Source organism: Hyaena hyaena, unplaced genomic scaffold, assembly GCF_003009895.1.
Source record: "Hyaena hyaena isolate Hyena2069 unplaced genomic scaffold, ASM300989v1 scaffold_328, whole genome shotgun sequence".
Lineage (NCBI taxonomy): Eukaryota > Metazoa > Chordata > Mammalia > Carnivora > Hyaenidae > Hyaena > Hyaena hyaena.
Genome location: NW_024080958.1, coordinates 1,579,697 through 1,599,485, shown reverse-complemented (window position 1 = coordinate 1,599,485; position 19,789 = coordinate 1,579,697). Strand labels below are relative to the sequence as shown.

Sequence of the window (19,789 nt, the reverse complement as noted above, 5' to 3'; positions counted from 1 at the left end):
GGGAGTTCCCTGATTGCCAACAATTTCAATCCACCTTTATGATTTGTGATCTACCCGTGTATTATCAATAATAATGTTCACTTATTAGTATTATTTATATAGTTGACTCTTTTTTCGCTTTATATCACCACTCTAAAGAGAAAACCAGTGTCACATACCATAGATAGGAAGTAACCTTAAAACTAATTGCAACATTCCACTCCTGATCATATATGTATGCCCCAAACAACTGAAGGCTGGGACTCAGACGACTATTTGTGTGCCCATGTTCATAAAGGCATTTTTTCACAAAAAAGCCAAGAGGTGGAAACAATCCAAAGGTCCATTATGTGTGTGTGTGTGTGTGTGTGTGTATACATATATGTGTGTATATATATCAGCTCTAAAAAGAATGAAATTCCCATACATGCTACAACATAGATGAACCTAAAAAAAAATTACTCTTAGTGAAATAAGCCAGACACAAAAGAACAAATCCATGAAATCCATGATTCCACTTCCGTGAGGGCAGAATAGGCAAATTCACAGAGACGAGGTAGAATGGCAGTAGCCAGGGGCTGGGAGGGAATGGAGAGCTGTTTAATCTGTCTAGAATTTCAATTTGGGATGATGACAGAGTTTTGTCAATAGACAATGGTGATGGATGCAAAATAATGAGAACTACCCAATGTTCACTACATTCATTATATACTTAAAATGGTTTAAATAGTGAATCAAATGCTATATATATTTTACCACATCTTAAAGTCATTTTAACTCAAACAAAACAAACCCATTAAATTATAGCAAGACCTCTTCGCTCACTAATGGCTGTCAGCATAAGGATGGTTCTTCTGTTACAACAGAGATTAGAAATACCAGAGAGATATTAAGGACATCCTAGAACAAGAATGAAACAATCCCTCTTGAATTATTCAAAGGGCTAGAAAGATAACTGAAGGGGCTGCTTCTACCCCAGGCAATTCCGAGTTCTTTAATGCTGTTTTTGAATCCCACCAAAACTTACCTGCCAGCACTCCTGACCCCACCTGGAGAAACAGGACTATAAAGTCTCTAAGTGCTTCCCGTTTGAACAAGGAAATAAAATCAGCATAAAAGAAATGCACCATGACGGATCCCTGCTAAGCCCCTGGACTGGCTGCGAAGCCCTCCAGAAGCAGCAGACTACTCTGTACTCTGAAAGCTCACACTTCTGAGGCAGACGGGGGCTCTCAGGCTCCTTTCTTTCTGGATGGAGCCTGTCACATGGGTTTGCTGGAGTGGAGCAGAGCTGGTCCTGCCTCTGGGCCTTTCCAGTACCCACTCCTCCCTGGGGGAAGGGACTAGGTGAAGGAATTTATTCCAAAGGGGGTCTTAAATAAGAGATGACTTTGATCCTCAACTTGATGGAAGAGAACAGCAGAGCTTGGGGGGGGGGCGGTCAGGGGTAGGAGGAAAGGAAGATGGAGGAGGAGAGGGAGGGTTTCTGAGCAGCAGGACTGGCTTACCCAAAGGGAATAGCAAAAACGTCTGGCTGACCTGACCCACATCCTCAGACTGGAGGGTGGTAACCAGTGAGGTTGCAGGGTGAGGCTAGAGTTAGCTTATGCCTCTCCCAATGGTGCTCACACATCCTTGGGGTGCCCATTGTTGTATGTACCAGGAGGACCAGAGACTCTGAGAGAACAAAGACCTAGCTCTTGCCAAGCATATGACAGGTGCTGACTTCTAGAGCCTGCTCTGTCCTGACATGCCTAGGTCACAGGAGTATTGCAGGCACGGATTGGGATAATGAATGAAGAATGACCTTGGAGATGCTGGGCTCCTGCAGGAGATTGTTTGATGTTATTATCCTTGGACCCCAGTAAAGGAATTGCAGATCCATAATACAGCTCTCTGACCGCCCTTCCTTCTGTTGTGGTGCATTTTATAATCAAAATAATTCAACGGGTATAATAATGGGTCATGGTACAAGGAGAAAGCCGGACAGACCCAGGTCCACCACTTGCGACTTGAAGCAAGTGCTGTAAAGATGCTCTCATCTGCCCCTTTCCTTCTCTTGCTTTTTTAAGCTTTTTTTTTTTTTTTTTTTTTAGAGGGAGGGGGAGAGAATGAGCGAGGGAGGGGCAGAGAGAGAGGGAGAGAGAATTCCAAGCAGGATCCACACGCCATCGGCACAGAACCCAACACAGGGCTCCATCCTACAAACTGTGAGACCATGACCGGAGCAGAGATCAAGAGTCAGATGCTTAACGGATCGAGTCACCCAGACACCCCTCCCCTGCTGTTTACACAAGGACGAGGCCCACACTGGCTTCACAAACAATATGCATCCCACCTAAATCAGCTTCAGCAGGCGCAGACTCACAGAGCCCTGGTAGACAGAGGAGTTCTTATCCATGTTGAGTGTGGTGCCAAAGGGACTTCCTCAAAACCTGGAGTGAAATTTCTGGTTACTTTCGATGGCAGACAGACTCTGTCTTGCCAATTTCGTAATTCCTAAGCTGTAATTACCTTTCCTGTGTCTGTTTCCAGATCCAGGGGTGGAATTTTTGTAGTGCATGTTTATTATAAATCAAACTGTGATTTGGCATGAGTGGAGCGCAAGTACACTTTAGGTAATTAATTGATTAAAATTAATACTTCCTTTTGACCCTAAACTATTCATCATTTAACCTGCACCACAGGATGTCCAGCAGAATGACTGGTACATTGGAGAATACAGTCGCCACGTGGTGGAAGAGGCATTAAGGAAGGAGAACAAGGTAACACCTGTCAGAGGGTCCATCTCACTGTCTGCTGCCGTCACACAGTTTTCTAACACTGCTCTGATGCACCAGCCTGTATCTCTCGGTGCTCAGGAGGCTATCATTAAAAGGGGGACTCGGCTGTGTCACTGATTAGTCATGACTGCCTCTCATTCCAAAATGTCTTTCCATCTAGGTTTTTTTTTTTTTTTTTTTTTATTGTGAAGTGAAAACAGTAAAAGCAGCCCTTGAGTTTGGAGATCAAATGTGAAAGCGGGGGTGTACATGGAGGTCACCATGGAAGGTGCTTTCCTTCTGCTTTCTTCCAAGTTCATCTCATTACCAAAGGTCTGCCCAAAGTGCAGGTGAATCTTTAAGTCTCCTGACTTCAAGAAAGGTACAGGGATCATGAATGCTGTGATAGTCAGGATATGATAGGTTAGGCTGTAGTAACTACCCCAAGATCTCAGTTGCTTAGCACAGCAAAATAATTCTTGTTCACGTTCCAAGGCTAGATAGGTTGGTGGGTAGACCTAGGCTGCTGGAGACCACATCTCTGTGTGTGCTCACGCCAATCACACGCTGGCTCTTACCACATCCTCTAAAAAGGAACCTCATCTCTGCTCACGTTCCCTTGGCCAAAACAACTCACACGGCCAGGTCTACCTTCCAAGGTGGTGGGGAAGGGCAAACTTACCGTTTGACCAAAAGGAGAGGGGCACTGAAATACTTATGATCAGATCAAATGACCACTACAAGTATCATCACAAATAGCAAATAGCTATCAAGCAACTATTCAACTATGGGCAGAGAGCCCTACTTGATTGTGAGAAATAGCTCAGAAGTGACAGAAAGGGCCTCAAGAGTGATGCCACATCGAAACTTCGCCTCTGCTAACCAGTGCAATGTTTACTATTGAATGAGGAAATACAAAAATGAACAAGCTCGTTAATTAGTAAATGGGTCAATGAATGAAAGGTCTCCAATGCATTTTAATAAAATGTAACTCTCAGAATTAATATTGTAAAATTAAACAAGATAAAATATGTGTGTTTCAAGGGTAAATAGAATAATGCCCCCTGAGAAGAAGCCTACATCCTAATCCCCAGAACCTGTGGATACATCAGCTTACATGGGAAAAGGAATTTGCAAAAGCGATTAAATTAGGAATCTTGTGATGGGGACACTATCTTGTAGTATCTGTGTGGATTCAATGTAATCACAAGAAACCTATAAGATGTGGCAGGAATGTCAATGTCAGACATGGAAGCCTTACGTCAAGGACCCCTGGCGGCCTCTGGAAGCCGGAAAAAGGCAAGGAAATGGATTCTTCCTGAGAACCTCCAGAAAGAACCCAGCCCTGCAATGCCTAGATTTTAGGCAGGTAAAACCCATGTCAGAACTCAACCTCCAGAAACATAGGAGAATAAATAGGTGTTTTAGTCTGCAAAGGTCATGGTAACTTGTTACAGCAGCAGTAAGAAATTAAACCGTTGCTGACATAGTATCCTGAACATATCGGAAATAATCAGAACTCTCTCATCTTCTAGAGGAGGAAATGGAGGCTAAACCAAGGTCTTGGTCTAAAGGAAAAAGTGGCAGAGCCTGTATTCAAGATCAGTGCTCTTTTCACAAAATCACAACTGCCTCTAGGAGCCATTTATAGTTCTTTACATTCCAATGGGGAGCCACAGGTGGCTAAGTGATGCCTTGGCTACAGGGTCCTCCCTTCCCTCTCCCCAGGGAGTCCCACCATGGCTGACCCCTGCCAGGTAGATGGGGGTGGGTGGGGCAGGCTGCCAGCTCCCACCTTTCCTCCTCTTCTTGGCTAATTGTTACCCAATGAGCCACTGCGCTCTCTGAGCCTGTCTCCCAACAGAACAATTAGTCTTAGAAACCTGCTTCCAGGAGCCACTCCACGGATGGTGCTAGAAGTGCGACGTATACATCACATCACGTCCTTCCAGCAACATCCGGGGACTCCAAGGCTCCATTTGCTCCCCTTCTGTGTGTCTCTTTCTGCCTCCTCCCACAAAAGCACTGAGAAAACAGAACCTCAGTTGGATGACTTCATATTTTCCTATTCTGTTGGTCTCTGTTTTTGTCAAAACATGTTTCCAATTAATGAAAGATAATTTCATTTAAGATGCAGGATTGCCCAGATTCATTGTGACAAACTCACTGCAGAGGTTAAGATGATAAATCCAAAAATCGGTGACGTGTCTTGGCCTCCTCAGTCCTGGGCAGTGTTCTGTGCTTGAATCTTAAGGCTTCAATTACCGCTGAATATTTGAGGCAGAACAAGTTCCAGAAAGTTCCTCAATCCCACTTTATGTCCTCAGAGGCTGGTACATTTAAAGAGCAAAAATTTGGGCTTGAGTTTTAGGTTATCTACTAATTGGCCATGATGCATTAGTGGATTCACTTAAGCAATTAGACCCTACTTCCCTTACCTATAAAATAGGAAGAAAATGACTTCTCAAATTTGAGTTTACATTCAGATGGTGTAAACATCACATGAAATGATGTGTGTAAAATGCTTAGCATCTTGAGAGCAAGTCTCAATAAACCCTAGCTACCAGCATTGTCAGATCACTACAGTGTTTTTAGTATGATTTATAAATTTAATACACTAATAGTATTATTACATAATTTTCCAAGCATTATTATGAAAATCTATACTATAAATATTGTTTATCTATAATATAGTTATTGATATATAGGTATTAGACAGTCTGTATAGAGATAATTATATGTATAAATTATTATATAGATTTATCTCTATAAAAAATGGGAAGTACTGCACACATTTAACTAGATCTTTCCTCATAGATCATTTATAATCATCTACATAAGAATCTATGTACAGATTTTTCGTATTTTTCATCTTATAAAAGACATGATGTAACCACAAAACCAAGCCTTGTAGGTGCGTTTCTGATTGGGAGAATTGCTCCATTTCCTAGCCGTTTATGCCCAGACATTCATCCTGAGTAATTCCCTAAGATACATCTGGTCCTCACATTCTGCCTATTCACAGCCCTCAGGCCATTTCACATTAATTGACCTTTTATTAGAAATGCTCCATCCCCTCCCTTGGCTTCTGTCACATGGAAGCTTCTGGGTTTCCTCCTATCTCTCAGACATCTTCTTACTTCCTTTTGTCTCCTATTCTCCTGTAACTGCCTTGCCCTCACCTGAGGCCATGTTATCCCCTCCCTCACGTATCTACTATCTATGACTGAAGCCCCACCTCTCTTTGGGGGACCCTTGCTCTATGCTAAAAGCCTCTCCTGCTAAAGCCTGCAGTGGCTTCCACTGTCTCTATAATAACACCTGAGCATCAGGCAGAACAGGAAAGATGCGAACATGAGCAGGGGAAGGAAGCCCCTCCAGGAGGGGAGGTGGAGGGCTACTCCCTGCAGATGAGGTGGCCTGGGAGAACGCTGAGAGCCCAAAAGCAAGACAGTGCCTCTGAGAAACACTGGCTCGGCTGGAGCCAAGATGCGGAAAACAGCATCCCCAAGACAGGCTGGTGCACTTGCCCATGAGCTTCGTGCTCAGGTTGTAGGCACGGCACGGAGGACAGTCAGGAATGGTGGGAGGTTTGGAAGAAGGGGATGATCTGACCGATATACTTTTCAGAAAACAACACGATCCCTTGAATGTATTGACATTCAATAAAAACTTATGGAATTAAACTGAACCAAAGATCTGGTTTGCCAAAAAGAAAGCCTTTTGGGAACCTCAAACACACAAGTGTCGCTATTGCTGGCCTGCCTGACAAGAGACCATTCTTCCTTCTGCTCCAGGACGGCACTTTCTTGGTCCGAGACTGTTCCACGAAGTCCAGGGCAGAACCCTATGTTTTGGTGGTGTTTTATGGGAACAAAGTCTACAATGTGAAAATCCGTTTCCTGGAGAAGAATCAGCAGTTTGCCCTGGGGACAGGACTCAGGGGAAATGAGGTGGGTATAACCTGACAGGGTCCCTTTTCCAGACCAATGACAGCAAGGGGATACGTTGGGGGGTGCTGGCCAAATCATCAATCACATCCCCATGACTGCTGGGATAGGAGAAAAGAGCGCCGCCCTAGAGGTGGATACTGTAATTCCCTCCCAGTCCCTTCTACAAGCATCGTGCCCACCTTACGCTTCAGCCCTCGGGGACCCAGCCAGCCCTGACCATTCCATGCACCCTCACCAATGCTCTGCCCATTAAGGAAAACTCACTCTGCAGGATACATCTAAGTTCTGCCCCCCAGGGGCCCCCTCTGAAGCCTGTGTCAGTGTTAATGTCACATTCCTTCCCCACCCCAGGGCCAAATTCCCAATGCAGACATCCTGACAACATCCGTTGGCATTAGGTATCCTTAGGTTTGTGTCTCCAAATTGAATGTGAGCTCAATCACAGCATTCAGTGCCTTGTTAGTTTGCCCAACCCAGTATGCATCTGCTGATAGGTGGCTAGGTGACAGAATCAATCAATGAAGGCATTCATGATAACTATATACAAAGAGGAGAAAGGAGACTGATTTGGGCTGAATGTGTTTCTGGTAGGCCTGGTCTATCTGCATCGTCTCACATTAACCCATAACTTCTCCCTGACATAACAATTGCTCCGACCTTCCATATAGGGAAACTGAGGCTCAGACAGTTCTGTAAATGGCTAGAGACAAACAAATAGTAAGTGAGAGGGCAAGGAGAAGCTACTCTTTCAACTGTTCTTGGAAGGAAGGCAAGAAGGGGGGGATGGTAGGGAAGGGTAAGGTTCAAGTTCAGAGTCACCATCGACTAACTCTGTGAGCTCAGGCCAGTGACTTAACTTCTCTGAGCTTTAGTTTCTTCAAATGTAATGTTCTTTTCTTGTCTAGACTCCTCTAATTCAGTGATTCTCATTTGGCATCTCCAGACCTCAATCTTATCTGTTGGTGTGTATTATAGGCTGAATTTTGTCTCCCACCTCACCTTCCAAATTCATATATTGAAGCCCTAACAGCTAGATAGATTAATGCATAAATCTGCTAAACGCAGCCACAATAAGAGAGCATTACAGCAAAGCTAGAGAGAAGTCACCAATTTTCCCTTTTGTGATGAGGATTAGTGACTTACCGAACACAGAACACTCCGAGCCAGCCTGGGGCTTAGCAAGCCCATGGTTTAAGTGTTAGTTATTATATTTTTCCCTGTTTTTCCTGAGTCACTGTAATACCTGGGGTACAGCCCCCCTTAACCAGATGCCTATGGTTAGTGAACATCCCAGCTCAGTTTCCCTCTGTTCTCTATCTCCTTCCAGTTCATAGAATTGCTCATATTATTTTAAAAAGCCATATTTGACTTTTAAATGTTCGGGACACACAGAACGTGGAAGTCATGTGCCCTGACCCACGGGGCCCCTACTAGATGCCGTGTCCTTTTCTCTCTCATCTGGCCCTCAAAAACCTCTGGGAAGGACGTGTTCCTGAGCCCCTTCTACCAGCGAGGGAGGAAACAGACCTAAAGAAGTCACCCCTTTTCCCTCAGCATGGCACACTTTGGTCTGCTCATAAAAGCGGAAACGGTAACCCAGGGCTGGCATCTGAATACCGTTTAATCAGATTGTCAGCCGTTTGCTGCCTCCACAGGGAAGCAGTTACCATCTGTGACTGTCCAGATCAGGCCATCAGCTTCCAGGTGAGCTGTTCCAGCTGTGGTCATCAAGGCCCCCTTAAGGATCCAAATGCCTATTTTAAGAAAACCCTTTTTGGATTATTCCGGAGTTTTCTCCTCCCATGCATTTCCCCCAAGCAAAAGTCTCCTTTTTCCTGTATTTATGTAACACTTACATATGTTTGCTGGGCACAGGAACCATCCTATGCAGTTAACAGTTACGAATTAAGTGGCTTGATTTTGTCCTCATAGCAACCCTAGGACTTAGGTGCCACCAATATTTCCATTTAACAGACGGTGACACGAAGACAGAAATGTTAAGTAACCGCCCCCGCCCCATCACAGCAGGTGCACGGCAAGGCTGGGGTTCATTTTTCATCCTTCAAAACTACTCATATGGTCTCGGATAACATCGTGACCAAATGCAAACAATCCCCTCCCCCACTCCCTTGAAAACAGACCAGAACGTGGGTGGAGGAATCGTTAACACTTTTCGGGAAGCTTCCTGTGTGCCAGGCACTGGGTGAGAAATGACGCTTTACACTGTTTCTTCCTGCCCGTGCTCCCAAGGAGCGGGCACTGGTAAGAGGCTGGGACGGTCTAGCGTGCTCTCAGCTCCCTCCTGCCCCCCACCATGCGTGGGCACCCCGCCTTGCTGGGGGAGACTCTCCCAGCTTTACAAAAGGGAGAAATAATTGGATACAGTAAGCCTCTGCTGAGTACAAGCCAGCCACTAGCTACTTCATCTGGAGCTTGAATACAGAAAGATGGTCTTAGTCTGACACTGCAAGAGAAAGAAATGAGATACAGGAATGTCGGGGACAATTGTGGTTTTGCATGGCTTTGGGGCTGTCTTGCAAACTTTAGAATTTAACCACATATCCAATGCAGCAATGCCTATCTCCAGGGAGTTATTACATGTAAGATGAGGTCATGTAAATAGAGCCGAACTCATAAAGGCAGGTGTTCCATGAGTTTGCATCGTGAATGATTCCAGAAAGCCCCTGCATCAGGCTTGTGCACCCGGGCAGAGGTGAGGTGCAGCTCTTCCCAGGACATGGAGGGGGGCCGCAGGGGAAGCCTGGACAAGGCCCCAGAAGGCGAGCAAACCCACACACGTCTGCCAAGAATAAGCCTGGGAAGGTCCATTTTATTGCAGATTAGGTATTTGCGTCATCCAGTTAGCCACGTGGCTAGAAACTCATGTCTCAGTTCAGATTTCAGAAGGACCCATTGCCTTTATTCTCTGGGGCCTGTAACAAAGTACTGCAAACTTGGTGGCTTAAAACAACAGAAATGTGGAGCACCTGGGTGGCTCAGTCGGTTCAGCGTCCGACTTCGGCTCAGGGCATGACCTTGCGGTTCGTGGGTTCCAGCCCCACATCGGGCTCTGTGCTGACAGCTCAGAGCCTGGAACCTGTTTCAGATTCTCTCTCTCTCAAAAATAAATATTTAAAAAAAAATTGAAAAACAGAAATGTATTCTCCTGTGGTTCTGATGGCCAGATATCTGAAATCAAAGCATCAGCAGGGCTTCTGGACTTGGAGGGAAGGGATTCTTCTTTGCCCCTGTCACCTTCTGGCCGCTGTGGGCAATCCTTGGCTCCTTGGCTTACGGACCACATGGCTCTAATCTCTGCTTCCATGGTAATGCTGCCTCTTCCTTTTCTCTGAACAAATCTCCATTCTGGGGACACGGAGTCTATGCCGGCCAGGGAGACCCTGCTAATTTGTGCCCATCTCTGCATGGGGTGAGGCTGGAAATATTTAGCAGCTGGTAGAATCCCAGCCCTGGCCAGAAGAGGCACCTGCCGTTAATAACCTGAGGAACTTCATCTGCTGCCAGACGTGAACCCTGCATCTAAGTTTAGAAATCATGTTTGTCAACATTTCTGTGAAAGCTCATAGAAGGGAGCAATTTCAATCATCAGACCATTTCTTGTCCTGCAAATGGTTATAATTAAGTTACTGAAAATTATGATAGATTTTTTTTTAGTTTATTTATTTATCTACAGCAGGGGGGCGGGGCGGGGCAGAGAGAGGGAGAGAGAATCCCAAGCAAGCTCTGCACTGTTAGCACTGAACCAGCGGGGCTCAAACTCACACACCATGAGATCATGACCTGAACCCAAATCAGGAGTCGGAGGATGCTTAACTGACTGAGCCCCCCAGGCTCCCCTACTTGATAAACTTTAAAAACTAGTAGACAGAGACATCCAATGAACCATGAGCTTGCGGCTTCTCATTTCTCCCGTCTGCTTCTTCTCTTTTCTTCTTTCACTCCGATGCAAGTGCCCAAATAGATTTACTTACCTTTCTGGCAGTGAATCACTGCCTACAGCTGGTATAGAGGCCAAACACCAAGGATTTAAACAAACTTTTAAAATTTTATTTAATGTTTATTTATTTGAGAGGAGAGAGAGAGAGAGATTATGAGCTGGGGAGGGGCAGAGAGAGAGGAAGACACAGGATCTGACGCAGGCTCCAGGCTCTCAGTGGTCAGCACAGAGTCTGATGTGGGGCTTGAGCTCACGAACCGCGGTCACGACCTGAGCTGAAGTCAGACGCTTAACTGACAGAGCCACCTGGGTGCCCCCCCTTTTTAAAATTTTTTAATGTGTTTATATGAGAGAGAGACACACACAGAAAGAGAGAGCGCATGAGCAGGAGAGGAGCACAGGGAGAGGGAGACACAGAATCCAAAGCAGGTTCCAGGCTCTGAGCTGTCAGCACAGAGCCTGATTAGTAAACCAATTTTTTAAGATTTAATATCACGAGGACATTTCCTCTCCTCCTGGAGAAAATGTATTTAATGTAAAAGTAAGACCTTAATTATAATATGTTTTACAAGTCTCTTTAATGTATCAGTTGTGGGCCTATCATGAAGAGGGAATAATAAGAAATGATGCCTTGCTTCCTACCACTTATTAAAATTATAATTTCATATAAAATGGCATCCATGCAGTAGATTATTGAAACAATTAATCCTGAGCTCATTATTTCAAGACCATCCTAAAGATAACTGGATTGAGAATATTCTGGAAGCAAGTACTTTCCCTCTGAAGATGAACATCAGGGAAGAGGCTTTCCTTTGTGTCATGTGGGTTAACCAATTTTACAGAGGAGTTCCACGTGAGAAGTTTCTTTTCATTACTTTTAGTTCTGTCAAATGTGAAAAAAGAGGAAATTCTGTTCTTAGTTTATAACTGGAAATGAAAGACCATTAAAAAAAAAAAAAGCCTTCCTGAAGGTGTAGAAAGCATACAGTGATAGTCTTATCAACCTCTCCAGTGATTTCATTGCTTTGTTCATGTCCTCGGCAAACCTAGAAAGGATGAGGTCATAGTAATGACTGACATTTATTGAGCACTCACTGTATACCAAGTTCTCTTCTAAACGCTGTATGTGCGTCAACTCAATTAATCCTCACAATGGCCCTCAGAGGTAGGTCCTGATGTTACCATCACTGTTCGTAGAAAGAGAAACTGAAACAGAGAGTGTAAGAAACTTGCCTGAGGTCACGCAGTTAGTGAGTGGGAGAGCCTAGTTCGGAACTCAGGCACTTGGTCCCCACATGCCCTTCACCTATGACCTTGCAACACAACACTTGCTTTCCCCATGTGACCACCAGCAAATTAGCAGCAGGTATGAACTGGTACCTATTGTATACCTATTGTCCATTAGGGGTGGACAGATGCATTATCTCACTGAAACTAAATCCGGTAACAGGCACAGAGGGGCAGGTCACTTACAGAATTAGTCAGGGCTGTTGTTAGTGTGAAAAGACAGAACCCAAAGTCAGATGAGCTTGGGTGGGAACAATGGGGATCCCTGTGAATTCCGTCATTGGGACGGGCAGGAAAAGAGTGGATCCAGGGACTGATCCATGTCAGGAAATTCATCATTCCCTGCCTTTTTCCCCAAGTCTTTTCCCCAGGGTGATGCCTCTTTACTCTTCACACCTTCCTCAAGTGGCGAGAAGGATGGGACCGCCATGGCGGTTACAGGTCTCTAGCATTTCAACTCAGAGCTCCCCTGAGGAAAAACTCCCTTGAGTTCCCTCCCAGCAGCAACAAGCAGCCCCAAGGGGAGGTCCCTCTTGAGTTGCAAGTTGACTATTTTCAGAGCACATTGTCCCTAGATGAAATTATCTACTTGTACAGGAAGCTATTTTCCATCTGTCCCCGCTAAATGTAATCCCCGTGAGGACAGGCACCACAACCATCCCATCCCCTGCTGGATGTCCTGAAGGCCTGCAAACATTTCTGTGGGGGAGGGGGTGCACTGGGCAGAGGGGGGACTGTGTAGGACACTAGAGCAGCATCAAAGTCATCCCCACCGTGGGTCCCTCCCTTCGGGCTGCATTGTCTCTATCCTGGTCTGTTGGAATCCAGGGTCACAGGCCAGAGGCAAGCTGCAGAAGGGAAAGATCAGACTCATGTCCAAGAAAACCAGGTTCCATTCCTGGTCCTGGCCCCCTCACTCTTTGACCTTCCAGCAGGTCAGGCCACGTCTCTGATCTGCAGTTTCCTTAGCTCTTCTGTTGAGGCCGTTCTACCTGCCCTGCCCACCTCATAGGGTTGCGGCCAAGGAGGATTGAGGGTGTGCATCGTCTTAAGGCGTGCCAGGCAGGCTGGGCAAGCTCTCCCTACTTGTCCTCCAGCATCCCCTTGGAGAACACACCCAAACCCAGCTCATCGAATTCACTGGCTGTGCCCTCATGTTATCAACACCTGTCTTCATTCATGCTTCTTCCTCTGCTTTTAGGATTCTTAAACCCTCTTGTCCCCTTATCTAAAATCACCCAGAAGATATAGCCCATTTCAAGCCTGCATCTGCAGCAAAGCACATCCTGATTCCCTAAGCTTGAAATAATCCTTGGCCACCTGGGTGGCTGAGTCAGTTAAGTGTCGGACTCTTGATCTCCACTCAGGTCATGATCTCATGGTTCATGAGTTGGAGCCCACACTGGGCTCTGCATTGAGAGCTCCAAGCCTGCCTCAGATCTTCTGTCACCCTCTCTCTGCCTCTCCTCCCACTCGTGCTTGCTCACTCGCTCTCTCTTTCTCTCTCTCTCTCCCTAATAAGTAAATAAACTTTAAAATAAATAAATAAATAAATAATCTCACTGTCCATTCGGTCACCATAGCTCTTTATCTGTGCATCTCCAGAAACATAAAAATGTAAAGATCTGCTATCACCTCGGTGTTTCACAAGAAGCCCTCGGAAGGAAGTGACATTGGCTAACAGCTACCGGCACCTGGTGGCTGGCTCTGCTCCTTTTGATTACCCCAGGAGTCCTTGGAACAGAGGGGTTTCTGGGATGGAAGCTCACTGAGGCCTTCCCACCAGTTTACTAAGTGAAGGTGGAGCCCTGACCCCACTCATTTTGGTCTCCCCAAGAGCCCCGCTCTCCTTTATTAGTTTATCGTTTTTATCACTCATCCATTGAGAGCTGGCTGTCCACATTCTTTAAAAAGAATCACTTTCTGACACACCTTTACAATTACAGATATAGATATAGATGATAGAGATACAGATATAGATATAGATGATATAGATCTATCTATCTATCTAGAGAGAGAGAGAGAGATTGAAAGAGATTGGGAGTTAACTTCTTTCCCGAGTAAAATGAAGCATCTTATTCTGTGCTTTAACCCACGGACACAAAAGGTACTTACATTTTCATTAACTTTCTTTTGCATTCCAGAAGTTTAATTCGGTGGAAGACATGATCGAACACTACAAGTATTTCCCCATCATGCTAATTGATGGGAAAGATAAAACTGGAAGCCACAGGACACAATGCTACCTGACTCGGCCGCTCCCCCTCAGCTGATCTTCTCACCTTGGTACCCTAGGCTCTGTGCTTTCTCCAGTTCAGGGGATCCAATATCTCTACCCATTTTTCATTTATTTCAAAAGATGATGTTCCATAGCTTCGAGGGATCACTTCCTTGACTTCGGAGAAAAAGAAAACCATTTTATCATGGAAATTGGAAAATCAATCTCGGTTTTGAAGGTTCAAGCCACAGATGAAATATTTCTAAGAAGCAAAAAATAAAACCCGGGTTTTGGAAACGTATCATCGAAAGAAAAAACTGTAAACGTGATCACCGTGCTTATGTCACAGATGAGAAATAAAAGCAACAAGAAGCTATGCTTAAACGTTTGCAGCTCGCACAGGACAGAGCTATGTGAGACTCCTGAGTCTATGTTCTTTATAGGACCTGGCCCTGCCTTTATTTCAGAAGGGGTAGGAGTTGTAGATTTATGTTTTTGAGATTCCTTATGCTAAAGATATTGGTGAATGTAAGCTCTATTGTATTTGTGATCCTGGAAATTCAATCATAGGAACAAGTGTAGTAGAAAAGGAGTCTGCTTGTGAATATCACCTGGAAGAAATCAGAAATACTCTTACTCTGGTGGGAAACGGCCCGGCTCCAGGACTCTGTGTGGAGTGTCTTTAAGACAAATGGAATTAGCAGAAATCGTAGTCAGGGAGTACACTGAAGTCTGAGTGAAAGTTCAAAAAAAAGTTTTTTAATTTCCATGGTGGACTTCCCTTCAAAGGAAGAGAACCGTCTTCATATAAGTGTGACCTTGAAGGAACATTGCACACCTCCCAATATTATCATCTCCGAAGGCTAAGAGGACCTTATTTTATTCCTATTTTACGATACAGACAAGGAAAAAGAGGCTCAAAAAGGTTGCTGATCTCACTCAATAGAGAAAAAGAGCTCACTTTTTTTTAACATAATTTATTGTCAAATTGGTTTCCATACAACACCCAGTGCTCATTCCAACAAATGCCCTCCTCAATGCCCATCACCCACTTTCCCCTCTCCCCCACCCCCAATCAGCCCTCAGTTTGTTTTCAGTATTTAAGAGAGCTCACATTTTAATCCATTTTGCCTGGTTCCATCCAAGCACACTTTACCATGTACATTCCCTGTAGAATTATACAATCAAGTTGAAAAGCTAAATTAAAGACAAAGAAATAATTTGAAAATACAGATTTACCTACATGAAAATGTATACATAACTGAACCCTTTAGTGGAGTAAGTTAAAAGAGAGAGAGAGAGCTCTGGCTGAAATGAATGTACATAATGACTTCAAATGTTACCAAAGCCTGTATGTGAAATTTATGGAGTATTTATGCAGTAGTCGCTTTAACGCAGAAGCAAAGTCAAATAGAATTAGAAGGGAAGAGATACCAATGGAAACAATACAAAACTATGCTCAGGATCATCTCATCTGAAATAGCAGCCAAGGAGTACTCTTAAAGGGGCTCTGGGCACCTACGTACAAACCAACAGCTGCATAGGCTCTTTGCTTTCACAGGGTCAGTAGGAAGTGATGCCTCTGAGTCAGGTTGGGAGCATTTGATGAAGAAGGTCCTTGTCAGTTAGGGCTCTTGATATCCAACTGAGCCTGCCTTTGAGAGCACCCGCACAGGACAGCATGTGAACCAAGAGGCAAGAGTCTGAACCGGGGCTTGGCCACTTAAGGATCAGACAGCTCAGAACTGAAGGTAGTATGTTGCAGTTTGCTCTCAGCTGGACTTTGGCAAACCCAGGCTGGCGTGGAAACAGGCTGTGCAGAGCGCCACAGCTCGTGTGCAGGAAGAATAAGACCCTCCTTCTACAAAGCTATTGGGAGATGGCGGAGAAGTCCGATATGCCTGTTCACCGGGGCCACGCCGTTCAACACTGTGCGTGCAAGAATTGTCTGAGTCTCTTCAAGTGCTGTGGTAGTTAAAATAGATGAGCCTCAGGTGGTGGCTGGTATTTTACAAGACTTCTGTCTTTCAGAATGTTTTATTCATAAATGCTCAAAATGATGGTAAGAGGAAAAGGAAGTAGAAATTAACCATCTTAAAATAAAAATCCCACGATGCTTATACATATAGAAATCTCTGTAAGGAAAATTTCAAAATATTGACAGGGTTGCTTTTTAGATGGTTAGGGCTTGAGGGACCATGTTAGTTGGGTCTTCTAGAACTCAGATGCCAAGACAGGAGTTAGATGTGCAAACATTTGTTGGAGGTAATGCCTGAGAAAGATAAAAGGGAGAAGGAACAGGATGAGGCAGGGAAAGCCTTTAGGCTGTGATGTAGTCTGATCCTATGAGAAGGGAGAGGGAAGGGGTCCTGGCCAGTCCACCTTTATGATCCTGAACAAGTACTGCCCATAGAGGAGACAGTCCCATGCGGGGCAGAAATAGTTAGGTCTCAGTACAGCACCGTGTAAGTCACTGCCAGAGGCTGTCCAGGAAAAACACAACCTTCAGATACTATGGGAGATCCAGAAGGTGCTGCAGCAGGAGGCTGTCAGATAACTCACTGATTAGCAAGTTCTTTCAAGAGCGAACTAAGTGCCTACCACCAGACCTGCCATAGCAACTCTGGTTCTCAGTGTTGACTGTGAGAAGGACGTACTGCTTGTAATAGATTACTGAACAATAAGGATATATAAACCTTAATTGTATTTTGTTCTTAGAACAGTTTTGTAAAGAAGGCAGGACAGGTATTCTTAACCCATCATATAATTGAGGACACTGATCTCATTGGCCCAAATCTTACAGTGACAGAGTTATGGCTGAACCAACATCTTCATACACAATGCTAATCAGTGTCTAGCTGTTTAGTGGATCTGTAAATCAAAGTTAAATGAGAGGTTGGGCTGGCCCAAATTCCAAAGAGGGTTAATCCCTCTTCAACTAGTATTTTATTTTCAATTGAAAAGTGTCACTCGATTCCTAGCCTCAATAGGGGAGGGAAATGTTAGCTTTGTCTGATTATAGCATCTATGCATTCAAGACACTTCTTTGACTAAATAACTACCATTGTGGATCAATTTATATCTTGCTCATCTTTAAAAATACCTCGCTGTAAGCACTTGTTTGAGTAGTGCATATGTATTCATTGCTAAGCACTCTTGAGAACGTTGCAATTCTAGTGGTGAATGAAAGGGAAGACATCAAAGAGTAAGTACCCAATAAATAAGATAATCTACTTCAGTGCATTTCCATTTTAACACTTATCAGAGTGCTTGTCACTGAGGCCAACATTAGTTATGTTGATGAGGCTTATTCAAATGGTTTTTAAAAGTTTTGAACCAGAATGTTTTAAATTTTTCCAAATTTATTCAATGGAAAATTCCCCCATGTGGGGATATGCGTGTGGGAGAAGATGTGGGTGTGTGGCTTGTGGGTGTGTTTGAGCAACTATATCACAGCTGAAATCAGTTAAGTTTTCAATCAAATTTTGCCCCCTTGTCAAATTTAGCCCATTGCCATGTATGTACACATAAGCACATTTTCATAAGATGGTCTGTATCATATATGATTAGCATTACATTTGCGTATCCATTTTTGTATCCTAATATTTGTCCTAGCTAAGCACATTTACTATCTTTTGAACATTCACGATTTATAGCTGTGCTAAAATAAATGAAAGCAAACGTGTAATTAAATGTCATAGTATGTCTGTAACTGAGTATTAAAGAAAGAAGTCAAAATATAGTTTAATTTTGTTCGTTGCATGCCATGCCCTACTAGCCTTGAGGTCATAGTTAGGATAAACCTATGACAAAATTTCTAAAACAATTTTTGACTGAGACATATGAGGCATCAGGCCACACTAAATCTGGGGAATAAAGATGGAAAAGACCTAATCCCTGTGACTGAAGGCTAAAAATTTGGCAAGCAAGATACACATGTAATTAAAATCATGCAACACAGAATAACAGATCTGCTAATTCTCTCCCTTGTGCCACCATTGCATTGGTAGACACACTGCATTGGACGTGTGGGGTGGGTGCTTGAAGACCTGCTCAGGGGAGACATTCAAGCAAAGAGTTGAAGGATAGCCCTAGAACCCAAGCTTTAGAGGTACAAATACTTGGTCTGTTTCTGAGTGCTCCTATCCTTAGGGCTCTATTCTAGGCCATTCTTTTTTTTTTTTTTTTTAATGTTTATTTATTTTTGAGAGAGAGACACACACACAGAATGAAAGTGGGGGAGGGGCAGAGAGACGGAGAGAGAATCTGAAGCAGGCTCCAGACTCTGAGTTGTCAGCACAGAGCCCAGTGTGGGGTTGGAACTCACAAGTGATGAGATCATGACCTGAACCGATGTTGGACACTTAACCCACTGAGCATCCAGGTGCTTCTATTCTAGGTCATTCGTGGCAACAGACAAACAATTACTATCTTGCAAATGGGTACAAGAACACAACAGAATTGGCATCCGGGGGAAAGGACAGATGATTTATTAAACAGGCTCACCATATAGAAAAAAAAATACAATCGTGTCCCCTACTTCAAATCATACACAAAAATTAATTCTCCATGGATCAAATAGCTGAAAGTGAAACAGAAAACTTTAAATCGAGTATTGGTTTTCTTCTAATAATTTTTTATGATTTGAGGATAGAAAAGAGTTCCTAAACCACATGGAAACATGAGATATAAAGGAAAAGATTTATAGATTCATTACACCAAAGCTTAAAATGTTTGCAAAAAGTCAGACAACGTCAAAAGGCATTTAAACAACTCTGTTGAAGTATGAGCAAATAATATAAACACACAATCCACACACAAAAAGAAAACTCTTCAGCTTGGAAGATGCCCAGCTCTGCTGTCCTAACTGGACAGTGATGGAATTGATACAGGGTGTCAAGAAATGCCATCATGGAATTGAGCTATCTTTAAGGACAAACGATGTGAAGCTTAATGGAGCAGAGCCAGTGGTGGAATCCTGGCTCCTCTGGTCCCTAGTCGCACAGCTGGGCAGTGACCCACGTGAGGGAGACCTTAGCCAGAATGCTTAAAGAGAGGCCAGAGGCTTAAAGAGGGGGCAGCCTCCCATGAGAATGGCAAGTGGGCTTCCTGTCTGCACAGAGACAGAAGCAAAATGGGCAAATGAAGCCAGACCACTCCTCTGTGCTCACAGAGAGTCTTGCTGAAGTCAAGGGCAGTTACGCAGGAGCCTCCCTTCATGGTGGTCTGACAGCTGCTTCCTCAACAGGAGCTGGAGAAACATTAGTTAAAATAACAATTACAGGGACTCCTGGGTGGCTCAGTCAGTTGAACATCAGGCTTTTGATTTTGGCTCAGGTCATGATCTCGCTGTTCATGGGATCGAGGCCTACATCAGGCTCTGTGCTGACAGCATGGGGCCTGGTGGGGATTCTCTCTCTCTCTCTCTCAAAATTAATAAATAAATTAAAAAATAAATATAAGCAATTATATAGCACTCTCCATCCATCAGATTGGTCAAAATTAAAGACTTTGGATAATATAAAAAGCTGGTGAGGATCTAAAAAAGTAGTTTCTCAACTACCTGTTGGAATATGAATCAGTATAGTGCCATAGAAAGCAAGTTAAAAAGAGTAAAATATAAAATGTATGA

At 44.0% G+C, this 19,789-nt stretch overlaps 1 protein-coding gene across 1 annotated transcript in view; it reads left to right on the top strand.

The window, feature by feature from the left end:
* The window catches only part of CLNK (cytokine dependent hematopoietic cell linker), a 172,825-nt gene extending 156,817 nt beyond the window's left edge, over window positions 1–16,008 (top strand). Inside the window, 5 exon segments of the mRNA XM_039248980.1 lie at window positions 2,667–2,744; window positions 6,539–6,694; window positions 14,084–14,207; window positions 14,210–14,225; window positions 15,954–16,008. Of these exon segments, the coding sequence (XP_039104911.1) occupies window positions 2,667–2,744; window positions 6,539–6,694; window positions 14,084–14,207; window positions 14,210–14,225; window positions 15,954–16,008 (429 nt within the window).
* Window positions 16,009–19,789: the final 3,781 nt, after the last annotated feature.